The sequence below is a fragment of the Pelmatolapia mariae genome, linkage group LG5 (genome assembly GCF_036321145.2).
Source record: "Pelmatolapia mariae isolate MD_Pm_ZW linkage group LG5, Pm_UMD_F_2, whole genome shotgun sequence".
NCBI lineage: Eukaryota > Metazoa > Chordata > Actinopteri > Cichliformes > Cichlidae > Pelmatolapia > Pelmatolapia mariae.
Genome location: NC_086231.1, coordinates 10394507 through 10410480, shown reverse-complemented (window position 1 = coordinate 10410480; position 15974 = coordinate 10394507). Strand labels below are relative to the sequence as shown.

The 15974-nt window shown below is 39.1% G+C and overlaps 1 protein-coding gene across 3 annotated transcripts in view; it reads left to right on the top strand.

The window, feature by feature from the left end:
- The window catches only part of arhgef10la (Rho guanine nucleotide exchange factor (GEF) 10-like a), a 111346-nt gene extending 97612 nt beyond the window's left edge, over positions 1 to 13734 (top strand). For all 3 annotated transcript variants that reach the window (XM_063473623.1, XM_063473624.1, XM_063473625.1), the window contains 3 exons: positions 5302 to 5473; positions 9402 to 9524; positions 10108 to 13734. In XM_063473623.1, coding sequence (XP_063329693.1) covers positions 5302 to 5473; positions 9402 to 9524; positions 10108 to 10658 — 846 coding nt within the window. In that variant the 3' untranslated portion in view covers positions 10659 to 13734. The remainder of the gene's footprint in view (positions 1 to 5301; positions 5474 to 9401; positions 9525 to 10107) is intronic.
- The last annotated feature ends 2240 nt before the right edge of the window (positions 13735 to 15974 follow it).

Here is a 15974-nt window from a genome sequence, read left to right as displayed (position 1 = left end):
CCATCCTAGAGAGCCAGCATTCTAATCTGTGATGTAATCAAGATTTACTGCCTGGAGCTGCTGCATAGACAGAGACACAGACCCCTTGTAGAGTCATACAGTGTTTGTTGGAGTTCTTGCTCAGAAAAACGTCTTATTTTTCTGTGCCACTCAAAGTTGCGGCACAGAATGTGTACCATTCTCTCCAGAAAATTATCCCGGGTGTTGCCTTTGTCATTGTTTCCATTTTTCGTGTAGTCATTCTCCAAGGTGTTCTTCTGTACAGCGCGTCATTAGCGGTGTAGAGCAGGGTGACTTCTCCAGCTGAGGTACACAATAATGACTGACATAAAACAAACTCTTCTGGGTAATGTTAATATGGTATTCCGATGCAAAACTGCAAACCATTACTGTTTAATTATAGCTCCCAGATGTAAGTCTGCGTGGCTGTATAAATGGACAGGGTGTTAGCTTAAATGAGCATGTGTACCAAGTCAACCTTTCCTGGGTAAATAAAAGTTTATGACATATAAAATTAATTTGCTGAATTTAATAAAAAAAAACAACTAACAAACAAAAACACTACCAATTAAGAGAACTCACTTCATTTCATTTCATATAAAAGTGTTTTTCATTTTCATTGTAAATGAGTCACATTTTCGGGGGGGAAAAAAGAAAGCGGTAGAAAATGTATCACCTTCATTTCATCACTTTTTCAATTTGCAATTACTGATGTTTTTGTTCTCCCTATGCCTATCATAAAAACTGCAGATGTACTTGCCCAAAAGGTAGAGGAAAAAACATCTTCCTCAAAAATCAGAATTATATAAGATACATTTTATAGGTGTTGTTTTTGGTTTTTTCAGAAAAATCATGTGACAGATCTGGATATTCAAATCAAAAATAGCTGCTTTTTCAGCATGCTTCAAAATCCGCATAAACAGGACTGAGTCGAGCTAGTGTCTCCTTTTATTCCTTCACCTTTTTTCCCCTAGTCTACTTCTCCAGAGACACAAGCTTAATCAGCTGAATGACCACGCAGTTCTGGTTCACAGTATCTCCCACAGAGCTTAGCAGGTCAGCTCTGGTTACTACTTTGCTAACCTTGTCTTCCTCACTAATATGGACTCAAGAGGGCTGACTTCACAGGGGCTGTGGTGCATATCCAGGATCTAGACAAGCAGTATTTGGCACCTGCAGGAAGAGATATGACTTGGTTCAAGGCTCAAGGGTCATGGACTCAATTCTACTTCACTTCATTGTTTTCCCACATGGATGTTCACCACTTTGTGAGATTTGTACTTCTGAATCATTTATCTGTGACTCTGCTGGACACGTGCCCCATTTCATTTGATGCACCCTGCTGCTCGTCGTGAGAGTCTTTTTAAATGTTCACAATCAAGGCCTTGGCTGCACAGTGTTATTTAAATATATCATTTTTAGTCTGTTTGGGTAAACAAGAAAATACTTCCTATGGTGTTGAAATTGCCTTCAACAGATCCCCAAAGGATTGTCATAACACTTGCAAAATTGTATGGACTCTCAGCTTTGTATTATTTAATTATATTCACTCTAGCCCAGTGGAGTACGTGAAAATTATAGTGCTGACAAATGCTTAAAAATACCATGTTTGTAAGGAAAGAGGAAAGCAAAAATAGAAGAAAGAACACATTTAGAAATTTAGAAGCCACTATCAGTTTTATCACACAAATATATTTTATGTAGTTCAAAGAGACTCCAAATGGCACTTTTCACTGCTGTGTCTGTAGCTGAAAACAGAAGAGGAGTGTTATTTTAACCAAAATGCGAATACTAGCATGACAATGACAACATCTTAATGCTCAGATAGTACACCGTTTATCTTGTTCAGCTCTAAAAACAAAGTACAGTTTATGACCCAACCTCAACAGATTTTCCCTGTTTATGAAAATGGATCACTATTTAATCGTTATTTGTGATTCAACCTCTTGGAACCATCTAGGTCGGTGCAAAATTTCATGGTAGTCTAGCCAATATTAATCAAAATGCTTTACTCAGAACTCCCGTTGCCGTCTGAGTTGTTAGTGGTGCTAAAATGGTTTTTCAGACAGAAGCAGAGAGCCAATCCTTGCCAAGATCAGCATTAGTTCCCACTAATCACACCTCTAATTTGGCACACATCTGTTTTATGCATAGACTGAATTTGAAATGTGTACACCCCTCGTGACTTCACTTGTTGGTTGTGAAGTTCTGTAAGGTTTAGAAGTGAATTCATATTTGTGTTCATTTACAAAAATATGTTCACAGAGGTTGCAGAGCTAACTATGCGCTATTTGGATTATCGCTAACATTTACATGCTTAAATGTTTACATATGCAGCTTTCAAAGGGTTATAATAATGTGCTGACTGTTTCTGTGGTTTTCCTATATTTTATGCAGTTTAAGATCTTCTAGCTTCAGACTGGTGGAGTTGATAAAGTGTGGCAAGACTAAAGGTGCTGCTTTAGAGAGTTATCCATCTCCATCAGGCTGTTTCTTTTCAGTAAGAGTGATCAACTACCACACAGCAAGCCCTCACTTTACAACTTTTTGGAAATGGTCGTGACAGCAAGGGCTACGTGGTTAGGAAGTGACTTGTCAATCAAGATGTAAAAGTAATGATTGAGACCACATGCTCATCAGGAAAAAAAATATTGATGTATTATTTTAAGTCAGAAATTGGAGCGTTTTCTAATGAAGTCGACCTTGCAGTCGCTCCTGCTGGCCATGAAAATAAATATAGCTTTAAGAACTGTGCTTTTGTGTTATTCTCAGCTTTTTGTTTTCTTGTATTCAGTCTAAGACTAACAGAGCTCGACCTAGATGTCATTCAGTTGGCACTGCAACAAAAAAATACCCCCTCTTGACCTAAAAAGGATTGCCACCAACTCTTTCCCCCACCCCCACACCCACCATGTCTCTTCACATACAATTGCTACAGTCACGCTGTGAGGCATGTTCACACCGGCCAACCCTATTTACACCAAACACACACACACATAGACAAAGGTGTGTGTCGGGAACAGTGTTTTTATTTGTTATTAAACTGTTTCACTCAAACAAAAACAATAAAATTACTAAAATTACAACCCTGTTTGAATTCACATCACGCCAGAGGAAAGGGTTTGGTAGCAGCAGGAACTGCTGAATACGACGGGACTCTGAAACACCTTCATTGATTAGAAAATGAATAAAATTTCAACCAATCAAGGGATTTTTTATTTAGTAGATTGTCACGCAGTAGGGGATCTGAATATGATAGTAAAACAGAGCTCGGTTTGTTTGTTTTGTTTCATACACAAATTTCATTTTGCTCGAAAACTGCCAAGCTTGGCTTCGTTATTTCAGGCACTCAAGATCCAGTCTCAGTATCATTACAGTGCTCCACGAACTCCAACAGTCTGCGGAGGTTTGAGTCACTCCCATATAACCAGACCTTAACAAAGTAGGACATACGTGGGCATACAGGCTTTGATCAATACTGACTGGCAGGCCTTGTTCTTTCCTCTTCCCATTACTATTTCTTACTCTTCCTGCTTTCGCCTATCACTCACACGTTCACTCAGCTCCTTCGCCCTTAGAGTGAAGATGTGGACTTTGCACTCAGAAAAGGACAAAGACACCTTGTCACCCTGTGTAATGAAGGACTAATGAGCTGTTCAGACCAGCTGTAGTGTTTGTGGCTTTAGCTCTGCTGTTATTTCCCACTGCTGGTGGGAGGAATATAGGAGAGATGTTGCTGTTAGTGTGACACTGCCGAGCTGAGTGGAAAGGGCACATTACTACTGTCAAGCTTCACTGACTACCTCATCTCTGTAAGCAGTGTTGGATTCAGGAGACTAATACCACGTTGTTGGTTGGGGCCAACAGTTGTGGCTTTTACTCACCTCGTATTTGACACAACACAATGGGCATTCACTGTGTTTTATCTACAGTATACGTGTGATGAAATATGGAATGGATTTTGCAGTGCGGGCTGAAATGTGAATCGATGCTTTTATAAATTTTATTACACACATTAAATCAATATTTTAAATATTCTTAGGCACTTTTTGAGAATCCTTGTAGCCCCGTCAGATGGGCCTGATGTGTTGGTTTCGTTTTTCCAGGATCCCATCCAGTTGGTTTCACACATATGACAGGGAAGATGCCGTCTAACCGCAGTATGTTACCCATTGATGAGCTGGAAGTCCGTTTTAGAGCCACCTTGCTCGATATTGAGGAATGCATTACTTATACATCACATGCAGTGCAACAGAATTTTTCTCTCCAAACGTGTCAACATATTTGAATTGCAATGGCTTATTGAAGGTGAAATTTTCCTTGTTATTATGGATATCTAATTTTTCGATGGCTGCACTTGAAAAACGTAGAGATGCACTGCATATTGTTTCCCTAGTGGAACAGGCACCCACTGCTGAGGAGTCAATTAAAAGGGAAAACACATCAAAGGCTTCTCTCCTTTTCCCTAATTTCAAACAAAGGAGGACCCACTGGCAAGGGCACACAAACAGGTGGTAATCCCTGTCTGCCGGTGCACTTGGGTTGGGGTGGGTGGTGCATTCTCATCCATACTGAGTCACTCTCACTGACTAATTGCCCAGCTTCATGCAACTTGTGCATTGACAGTGATATGAGTTTCAAGATGATGCCCAAACCAGCCCTTGTCACGCCTTAGACCGCAGGGGCTGTATGTGTTGCCATGATAAGGCTCATTGCATTTATTTCAAGCTACTCATTAAGACTGTGCCCAAAACTCTTTTTCCATTGTGCTCTTAAAATGATAGAAGCCAAGGGAATGATGCAAAAACATGCCCCGTGTGTCAGTGACTCTTTAAATTACAAAATTAGGAGGGACAGTTAGACTTTATTTATAGAGCAACACTAAATGTATTATTCAGGGGACTTCTACTTCGACCTCATCGAGTTGTAATATAACCACGACAGTTATCTTAGATATTTTTTGAAAAAATGAACACTACACTCTTTGAAATTCGAATTGAATGCCACAATAATTCGAACGCTAACTGAAAATGTTGTCATTTTTTTCTCTGTTTCACTTTGTATTTTAGCTGGATTTTTATAGTTGATGCTGAAAATCTTGCAAATATTGTACCGAGGCCTCAATGTTGGATGTCCACGCATTATGTGGAGAAAAAGTCATGTCTGTTGTTTGAAAGACCAGAACGAGAATCAGGAGAGAGCTAACCTTTCAGTTTTCTAAATGTTTTGTATATTTGATGAAATGGGTGATTGCATTTTCTTCACATGTTGTTCTAACAGAAATAACTGTTTGTTTTACAGAAGTTTGAAGTTCATCCAGACCCGCTGGTCAGTGTTGCACACATGGCGTGTGCTGGCGGAGGGGTGTGGATGGCATTCTCAGAAGGTTCCTCCATTCGTCTCTTTCATACTGAAACGTTGGAACTTCTGCAGGAAATCAACATCTCAACACGCTCAACGCTCCAGAACACTGGTACACACCTATTTAATTTTTTGGTTTTTGTCTTTTTTTGCACGACATGATGCTTTCCTCCAGAATGCAGAGAAATATTCTTCTCCCTTGGGTCTTGCACTCACAAGACTGACCTGATAAGTATCCATCTCGGGCCTCTGGAAAGCCATAATAGAGTCTCTCGGTGAATGACAGGGATTAATAAAAAAAAGATTAATGTCACTAAGTAGTAGTAAAATGGCAGCCTTAAAGATTTTATACATAGGATTACTTTGAAAATATTCTTGCCTTTCTTCAAATCCATGCTTGTTTAAAATTGTGCCATTTTACCTCTTCTTCTCTACATGCACCTCCCCTCTATCCTCTTTTTGAGTTAATATTTTACTTTCTTTTTGTCCCACTTTTCCCCTTACGCTCCCTTTTTCATCTTTTCCACTCTGCTTTAAAATCCTCTCACCCCCATTTTGCTTCTCACTGCAGTGTGTTTAGGATGCCACAGAGAACCCATTGCTTCCTGTGCACCTTCCTTCATGATGGATGAAATATTTATCTGCAACTGTGGGTGTTTTTCCCTTTTTTAAGCAAGAACTATGGTAAACAAATTAGAGCATACCTAAAAGTGTCTAATGTGATAATGATAGTTTGACTCAATGTCAACTTCGCTCAAACATTTTCAGGCGGTGGCTTGTGCACCTATTAGCCTATTTGTAACATGAATTCACAATATTGAAGATCGCTTTAAGCTTAAGGGAGAGGTATAAATGCATCTGGATTCAAAAAATTTGGTCCTTTTATTGAGTCACACCAGAGTGTGATTGATGTATTTAGAGCATTACTCAAAGCCGTGGAAGCACTCCATCATATCAGGAATAAAAAGCTTTTCTCTTGTGAGTTGTGTAAAGAAAGAATACCAACAGGCATATGTTTCAAGCACAGAACTTTTCTCCTTTAGATCAAAGTTCCTTTTTTTTTTTTCCCGTTCACGAGGAGACTTTAAGGAGAACAGGCTCCTATGGCCATAGTATCTGGAGAAAACTGTGACCCAGAGGTCATTTTCACCCAGCGCTGGTGCTCCCCCTTGAAATATGCAGTAGATTTGTGGGAGGGTCACAGCCTCAAGGCTTGGCCCTGGGGGAAGTTACAGGGTGAAAAGAAAAAGAGTTGCGCGGCTCATGTCTTCTGGGTCCACAAAAGGAAGAGGATCTTTGACTTAAGTTGTGATTTGTTGAGCTCACAAGAGAAAAGCGGATCCCTCGACACTCTACAACCAAAGATACTGCACATGAATTACTGATAGTTGCTTTCCATCACTGGGTCTCTGCTCCCTTAGGTTTCTCCTTGACTTATGCTAGGACATGCAGTAATGATATACCCCCTAATCCTCTCCCCTTAATGTGATTTATACTCAACTGGGAATTCCAGTTGCAGTAAACAACAGAGAAGTTTCTGAGGCAGAGAAAACTGCTGATCTCTTCTCTACTAATGCCTTTAATAGTTCTATCCTTAGGGTGAAAAAAAAATATCCCAAAATAAACTCCTCAGTGACATATCGTAGGGAAACATTTATCTTTTGGAGACATCTTCTTTTTAAGCTCCCACGATAAACCCACTACATTTCGGAGTGTGTACATTGCTGTAAAAATTGGAGGTGCAATATTGCTCGAGGTTAAGCTATACCTCCTTAATCTTTGCCATTATCCCTCTGTATCACTGTTCTAAAGACAATGGCTGGTGCCCACATCTTCCGACTTAACTTGAGATTTCATGGTAGCCCGTGAGTGGGTGTTCATGAGCATCATTCTCTCACTTAAGCCCTCTAACCAAAGCACAAACAGACAAACAGCTCAAATAAACAGTTTTGAGATAAAAGCCATTTCCCCCGACGTCTAACTAACTGCTGTGACCCTCTAACGTCTCCATCCAAAGGCCTCTGCGCTCTGTTTGCTCACTGCGCTTCCTCTTGTACACACTGCATCAACTTCTTACTTGGCAGGATTCATCTCTGCACAGTGAAATTAATTAATTAATAACAGTGTTGAGCTACTCATGCAAATCGTCATAATCTGAGCATGACACACAACCGCGTGTAAATACAGCTACACATGTAAATGAGCATTCTCTTGGTTGTATTCAAATGACTGTTGGTGTAATTCAATTATCATTGCCATGGATATTATGGTAAATGGTTCTATAGATAACTAGGCCACAGTGGGAGCCAAAAGCTGAGGGACCACATAAGGAATGCAAAAATAAATCCACAGCAACAATGCTTTTTTAGTCCTTTGTTAACTGGAAACAAAGAATGTGCATGTACAATAAGAGGGTGCAATTATCCTTTCCAAGGCACTAATGCAGTGCTACAAACAGCTCTGCAGTGGGAAACCTAACAGTACAAAATATATGTTGAATATTGCATCATGCTCTATAACAGAATTTCAAAGTTAACTTTATCCAAAGGATTATTAACACACTCTAAAGGAAAAGAAAATATGCCTGAATTGTAGCAGAATGAATAACAACTTGCTGCAGTGCATCACATCTGGTGTTATCAACTACAGACGAGAATAAATAAGTAGGTAAAGAATTAAAGCTAATTCTGCCTGTCCACGTGCACAGTGATGGCCCTGGTTAAGATAAATAACAAGACAAAAAAATCAAAACTTTTGTAGATGTGTGTGTGCGTGCATGTGTGTTATCAGGAGAGTTGGAACTCCCTCCACTACAGTCAGCAAAACATTTCTTCCATGCCTTCTGCTTCGCTTGCACTCTAAATCTTCCCAGAAATTGCAAAATAAATATATTTTGAATAATAATATGAAAATTACAGCCCACAATTTTAAAAATAAATCAGCTAGTATAATTATGAAGCAGCTGAAAATGATATTTTTAATAAGAATGGCCAGTAAAAAACAGCAGAGGTTCAAGCTACAAATAAGACAACATATTGCTCTTCCCAAAATAAAATAAAACAGAAGGTGGCTGTGTCTCAACAAAACTGTCACAGAGTAAAAAACACCAACCCAATATGAACTGAAATGAGCTCGTTTAATAGCCTTCATATCACAGTATCAGTTTTGTGCAGCATTGTTTTGGGGAGACACACCTGACACATACCTGCACAGCAGATAATACACAAACTTGTGGCCTACAGCATGTAGTATACACACTCATATTTTCAGATGTTTTAATGCTGTTGTTTTCCTTTTTTATTTGGGTTTTGTTTTCAATGCCAAAGTGACTTTCATGGCTCCGTTCAAGATAAAAAGGAATCCAAAAGAATAACATTAAAGGAGCTTAGTTGGATTTTACTTATTACCAGTTAGATTTGGCCTGCTGCACACCATCAGTACTTTTTAAAAATCAGACCCATGTTCGTGTTGAAGTTGGGTTTGTTTTAGTATAGAAGGTGCAGTGACTGTGAAGCAGGTGAAAACGTTGTAGCTCCACATTTCTGAAGCACTCAGTTCGCAGACAAAAATGTTTAATATTGAGTTCACAGTCTCGTTTCTTCTGTTGTGCTTCTATGAGTTTTCTTTCAACTGGGTCAGTAACAAGAACATGGATCCAACTTTTCATAATCTTATGTAACCCAGAGCCCTAGGTGGCTGTGCTGTGCATGTGTTAAGCTTGGCAAATACAGACTGATCACAGAGCTTAAACCTTACCTAAAGCTAGCACCGGGAATCAACAATGAAAGTATTTCTATTTATTTATTTATTTATTTGGACATACTAGGACTGAACTGTTCTGGTATTATTAAAATAAATGAAAGCCCATAATTCATTCTCTAAAAGATAGACCATCCAGTCTGGTTGTATCTTTTTATCAGCAGGGAGTCTATTTTTATTCCACAATCTCCAATAACATGCTGGAGTTTTGAACTATGTTATTCTATAACAATACGTGGTGAAGAAAACTCAATTTTCTGTCAATGTTTTCTATATTGCAGGTCAGAAGAGCATGCGAGTCACAAGTCTTCTAATTTGCCAGGGGCTGTTATGGGTGGGCACAGCTCAAGGCTTAATTATCACTCTTCCAGTTTCCAAACTGGAGGGCATCCCCAAAATAACAGGTATGGATCAGAAGGGGGTGTCTGACTCTGATTGAACAGCCTCTTAAGAGGTCAAAAGAAAATGGAAGAGTTGTTCTTTTTTTCGAAAGAAAATTACTCTGCACTGCCCATTATTGAGGTCGCACTTCACATTCTTCTTGTTACCGTGGGAATCAGTGCAAATATAACTAGGCTGACAAGACACAAATCATTGTGTGTATATATGTTTTCGAAGGATAATTTAAAAACTGCTTGGCTGTGTTTTGTTTATAATGCCAAGGAAATGAGGTCATTAGCTTCCCACTTGCAGTACCCTTACTTCATGACCATCTTATTCCAGGCTAGTTTATTAAATAATATGTAAATATGCCACAAACTATAGCTGCCGTTATTGCTGCTATATTGGTAGGATTATGATAAATAGACACAGTTAACAGCTGATGACATATGATCCAAGGCTGGGTTCAAATCATTTAAAGTTCATACATTTGAAATTGGAACTTGCATTATTCTCACATTTAATAGATGCGACTCATGACGTCTTGACCCCGGCCCTGTTTATAGCAGAATGCCATTTGAATATTTTGTCTTCTGCCTTCTTCAGGAAAGGGAATGATCTCACTAAATGCCCACTGTGGGCCTGTGGACTTTTTGGCGGCCACCACAAGCTCTCTGTCTCCTGAACTTCTAAAGAGGGATTCTGTTGGGGATAGCCCAGACTCTGCATGTGGAGGTGAGGATCGCAGTGACAACTCCTCTCAGGAATCCCTGCAACCATCCAGCTCCTACCAGGGAGAGGGGAGAGGCAAAGGGCGTGGCGTTCTGCTGCAGTATAAGCTGCGCTCCACGTCAGGACTGCCCGGACGGCCGTTAACGGCGCTGGGCGACGAGGCGTCGGACTCCTCGCTGGAGTCTTTAGAGCACAGCGTGGAAGACGGATCTATCTATGAGCTCAGCGATGACCCAGAAATGTGGGTCCGGGGACGCACTTGTGAAAGGGATGGGGGCCGCAGGGACAGGGTGATTTCTGCTGCAGTTATCTCTGGAGGAAAAGGTTTTCGCAGACTGAAGGAGGGAGCAGCAGCAGGTACTAGAACAAGTGTGGAGGGTTTAGAGAATATTCTTATGGTATGGCAGCTCCCACTGACAGTGTGATGTGGCAAACTTATGTGTACTCATAGAATTCTCCATAGCTTAGGCTTGAATCACCTACTCCATAAATTCTGTACATTTGAGTATATGATGAAAAGGTGGTGCCTCTGTCCCAGAGCATGGCATGTTATGTTCAAACCTGTGAAATAAGCACGCTAATGAGTTAATGGTGCTTATAAGTCAGCCCATAGGATCCTTTGAATGTTCAGGATGGCACATCATGATCTTTGCAGCAGAGGCACAGGCCACTACAGATTAGGTGTGTGCTGTGGGATTGTTTTGAACAGCTCCCTGCCTTAGTTAAGATTGATACGCCACAATTTAACCTCATCATTGCTACGTGTGCCGTGCCACATCTACTCGGTGCAAAGGATTTCTGTGTGAGCACCCATGGACACGACGCCTTTGAGAGGCAGCCTTTGTGGAATCTGCCATGCTCTGCAGAGTTAGAAATGGACGTCTTTTATCTGATCCTGTGGGAGAGATCCCATCTGTTTAGAGCTGAAAGCTGGGGACTACCATCGCATCACAAAGCACATTAGCATCACTTTATAAGCTTTGCCAGCTTTTTTCTCATCCCATACAATGTGAATGTACGATACCTTGCATTGTGTCTCAAAGCTGAATTGGTGCTCTCTGGGAAAAAAAAAAGAATGTCATTTTTCTTATTTTTTTGCAGGTGTTGCAAAAATTACTCTTGGTTCTTAAAGCATACTTTGCCTATATTAAGGAGAGTCATCTTAGTACAGTGTTTAAAAAAAGAAAAAAGAAAAAACGTGATTTGGAAAACTACCTGATGAGAGTCACAGATGGTGATACTCTACATTACAGAATCTATAATCACACTGCAAAATGATCTGATTATTACAGTTTTATTTGATCAAATGAAACTTTTCAGTGCCAGAGCAGCGCGTTATCTTCCCGCAATATTATAAATGCCAGATATGTGTTTCATTAGTCACTGGCATCTATCAGCATAATTAAACAAATGTGCACCCTGGTTTGTGAATACTCGGCTCACATCAGTTGGAAGCCCCATTCAAATATTCAAAGTTACACTCAAACGAATGATGAAATGAAAGCGCTGCAGCCATCTAAACTGCTGTCAGCTGTGTACAAATACAAATGCTCATGTTTACAGGACCATTAATTTCGGAAACAGAAGAAGATTCTGACTAAATATGTTCTAATACAGTTACAATACAATTAACAGATGGTCGTGATGATGTATATTACCAGTGATATCACCCAGGACTTTAAGTCATGGAGAATTTTTCTTGTTTTCCTTCTGTTTTGCTAATGTTTTGTAAATATTTGGAATTTTAGTCAAACATTTTGTCCATAATATTTTATAATCAGGATATGAAGATGTCCTAAACAACCTGTCATTCCTTATGTATAGAAACCTCACAATTTTTCTGTGGTTATCATGTCTTGAGATTAGTTGATTTACAGAATCTGTGTTTAACCAAAAAAATATATAAAACTCTTTTTTTAAAGTAATTAAAAAAAAATACAAAGGGATAACAAAGTATATGTAATGCAGTGTCCTTAGAGTCAATACATATTTTTAAACTTGTGAGCACCCAACAGTATGAGAAGTGTTCGGTGGTACTGTATGAAGTATTTGAAAGGTTTTCCTTTAAGACGTCTTAAAGTTGAAGACGCGTTGGCAGACTTGTAAACACGGGCTTTCGATCATAGAGGAACCTAAATCAAGAGGTACGTATTTTACAATGCACATTTTTCACGGTGTGCAGGCACAGTAGGTGGAGGCCACACAAGTATCCAACTACGAACTGAGTTTTGTTGATTTTCAATAAGTCTAGCGATGGTTAAGGTTATGGTATATCATTTTTCTCCACCTCTATTCTACTTAGCTTTTCCACCACACGTGGATTCTCATCTTATCCCTTTATCGCAGAAGCATGAAGTTCATGTTTTGTATTTCCCTGAGGCACATCGAGGTTTATTCTCTCGTTTCTTCTGCTCCTCACAAGTGAGATTCAAAAAACGTTTTAAACATCCCGCTGTCAGCCGGAATCATTCAGGAAAAAGATAAAGTAAAATGATGTAAACTGTCCTTGGATGCTGTCATCTAAATGTAAATCTAAATGTCACATCAGAAATGTATATTTTAATTCATGTGAAATTCAACGCTGCTGAAGGCACAAAACTCACAGTAACTGTAGGGATTGTTCATTCAGCCGTTATTAGGGTTATTTTTTGCCTCGACTGGAGAGGGAATAGACAGCAAACATGGCTGGAATCAAACCAGGAGTATTGCATTTGGCTACTATGGCACTTAACTTATTTAAACAGAGCATAAATGTAATTTCTGCAATAAAAGTTTCATATCACATATCAACCTTGGCATTTCATTTGCTTACAGTATTGGCCTGCAGGTATTATCCATGCACTGAATGTTAATACTCAAGAATGAACATAATGTATTACTATTTAGAAGTCCTACTGTACTAAACCTATTTCATTTTTTATAAAGGACTGCAACTCTACTGATGTTTTGAAATAAGAGGCAGTTTACACATTGTTTTCTTCCTGTGGTGATCTATATAAGTAGATTTGACAATTATTTCTTTGAGCTATGATAACATTTGCTCACAACGTAAAGATGCTGAGATTTGACAACATTGTGACAGTACTGAAAGTAAGAAGTCTCTGTTGTAAACACCCATCGCCTACTGTATTTGATGTTGTTGTACGCATAATTTTCCTGTGCAGTGAAGCATTATTACCGTCATAAAAGATGCATTCACCCCAAGTTCCTCCTCTTAGGTTTGTGGGCTTATTTACAGACTTCATTGTCACATAGTTCCCAGATCTCAGTGACTCATTACTTTGGCGAGTAGAATATTATCATAGCTGATAGAAATGTAACGTCAATAAGGTTAGAAAAGCGATGAAGAAGAATTATACTTCAAGTAATAATATTGCACTTGAGTGGCCACAAGCATATAGGAAAAATGCCTGTTTCCTTTTGCTGCAATACTTCAATGTTACATGTCTAAATATTGTCTAATGTGCATATACTAAATTAAAGCATTTCATTGAAGATGAAGAGTTTAAGCTTGATTTTTATTTATTTACATGACTGATTAATAATAACGGGGCAGTGGATGCTGTCAAAAGTTCACTATATTGCTTTGTCATTAAAATGTTGCTACTTTTCTGAGATTTAGCAGCAGAATATCCTCTATTTGTTTGATACCATCATTTGTGTAATTACTTCACTATATTTTGTGTTTGGTTATTTAGATTATAACAGGCTTAATCTGTTGGAAGCCGGGCTTTTAAAAAAAAAGAAACAACAACAAAAACAGAACTTTTTGGAGACTACTGAGACTGAGAAAAACAAAATCTGATGTAATTTTTTCCTTAATTTTGTGCTCAGTGGTTTCCCTCTACCCCCAAGACATCACATCACAGGCTACTTAGTCCAGGACTTTTTTCTTGTTATTTCCCAAGAGCATTGTTGGCTTAAAACTGAAGACGGCATCAATTTTACAAGTGGATTTAATTTAAAAGAAGAAAAAGAAGAAGAAAAGCATTGATTATATCCTTTAACAGTCAGTAGGGGACAAAATGTTCCAAGCCTATATTTCCCTAGATTGACAGCTTTTGTCAATCATAGGCACTTTACAGAGATGTAGTTTCTATAAGTGCAGTCTTTGAGTAGAACTTCGAAGTTAAATTATCGCCACTGAGACTTGTTTTGTCACATCCTTTATGCCTCTTCACCTTCATCGTAGGTAAAGTGCCAGCGGCTTATGTCGTTGCATGGCACACTGCACTTCAGGGAGACGGGCAGGATTGTTACCAGCACACTCAAAAACACACTGGGGAACTCCTACCATTCCTCATCCATCCTCTTCCGCCCCTCCTCCCTCTATTGCCTCTGCCTGTCTTCCTCTCTCTCCCTCAATGTCTTTTTTTATTCTTCTCATTTAAAATGTGCCAATGAAGTCTTTACAAATATAGAATACTTTGTAGTAGGAAATCCAGCCATGCTTTTTCCTCATGAGTAATTCTCAGGTCAGTGTACACGGGTGTCCTTTGACCACAGTTATATTAATAGTCTCCTCTTCCTGCTACTTTCACATGGAGCAGTCAGGCCACATGAAGGCTCCCTTTAGTGCTGACAATGTCAGATAAAGGTTCAGAGGGTGGGGGTAATGGGGCTGTGCGCCAATGAGTTGAGCTTCCACAGCAGCCTACAGGAAATTACCACGAAAGGTCAACTCTTAAATAAACCATAAATGATGGACTAAACAAAGAGAGGTCAAACTGTGGTTCAGCTGTATGCAGCAGATTTAGATTACATGTCTAAACTGATCACAACCAGCTGAGGTATAAACCTATTGTAACCTTGTGCCCATCAGCTGAGGCTGAAGAGGAAATAATGAAAATATCTATATTAGAGCCTGAGTGGCGGTAGTTGCCATTATGTCAGTATTGACCTGTTTTAATGGTCAATAAATGAAATTTTAAAATCATTAGTCCACTCAATCATTTTATGAGTGTTGATACTGCATAGTTTTGCACACCTGAGTGCATTCTGCAACTTACTGCCCCAATCACTTGTGGTGGCCCTCATGGTTCCATTTTAGGGCTTCATAATGTTTACCTTTTTCGAGCTCCGTTTAGGATTAATTTTCCAAGCATAATGTCTGCTCTGATCACTTAGTAATCTTTGATGACAAACAAATATATTTGCCTTTAGATTTGGATGGCTCCAGTTATTCTACCTTTCTGCTAAATTGCACTTTGTGATGTGTAACGCTGGATGGAGCTAAATTCCAGGTGAGATCGAACCCTCACATCGACATCGGAAATATAGATGACTAGTAAAAATTTGACAAACACATCATATCACTGATAGCTGAGGGAATAGGTAATTTAGATTCTATCCAGTCTATCCAATAATGACATAATTATTTTTTTTTGTTTGCTGATTTTTTTTACTTTTTAATTGACACAGGTTGCACAGTCTGGATAAAATTCACATATTACAGACAAGTGCAAAAAATAATCCCAAATATGCACATTCAAGCACAAGTTCATGCATACATACTTACATGCAAGCATTAATGCACACTGTAACAAAATTTTAAGGCACAACCCTGAAAGAAAAAAGAAGAGAGTAGGGATTTGCAGTACATGAGTAATCTGAGAAGCGAAACGATTGTTACCACTGCACTAATCTTCTTAATATTTGATTGCTGTAATACACTGCTCTTATTGCTCAATCCACACATTTTCACATTTGTAGCTGGTGCAAAATTATGCTGGACCATATTT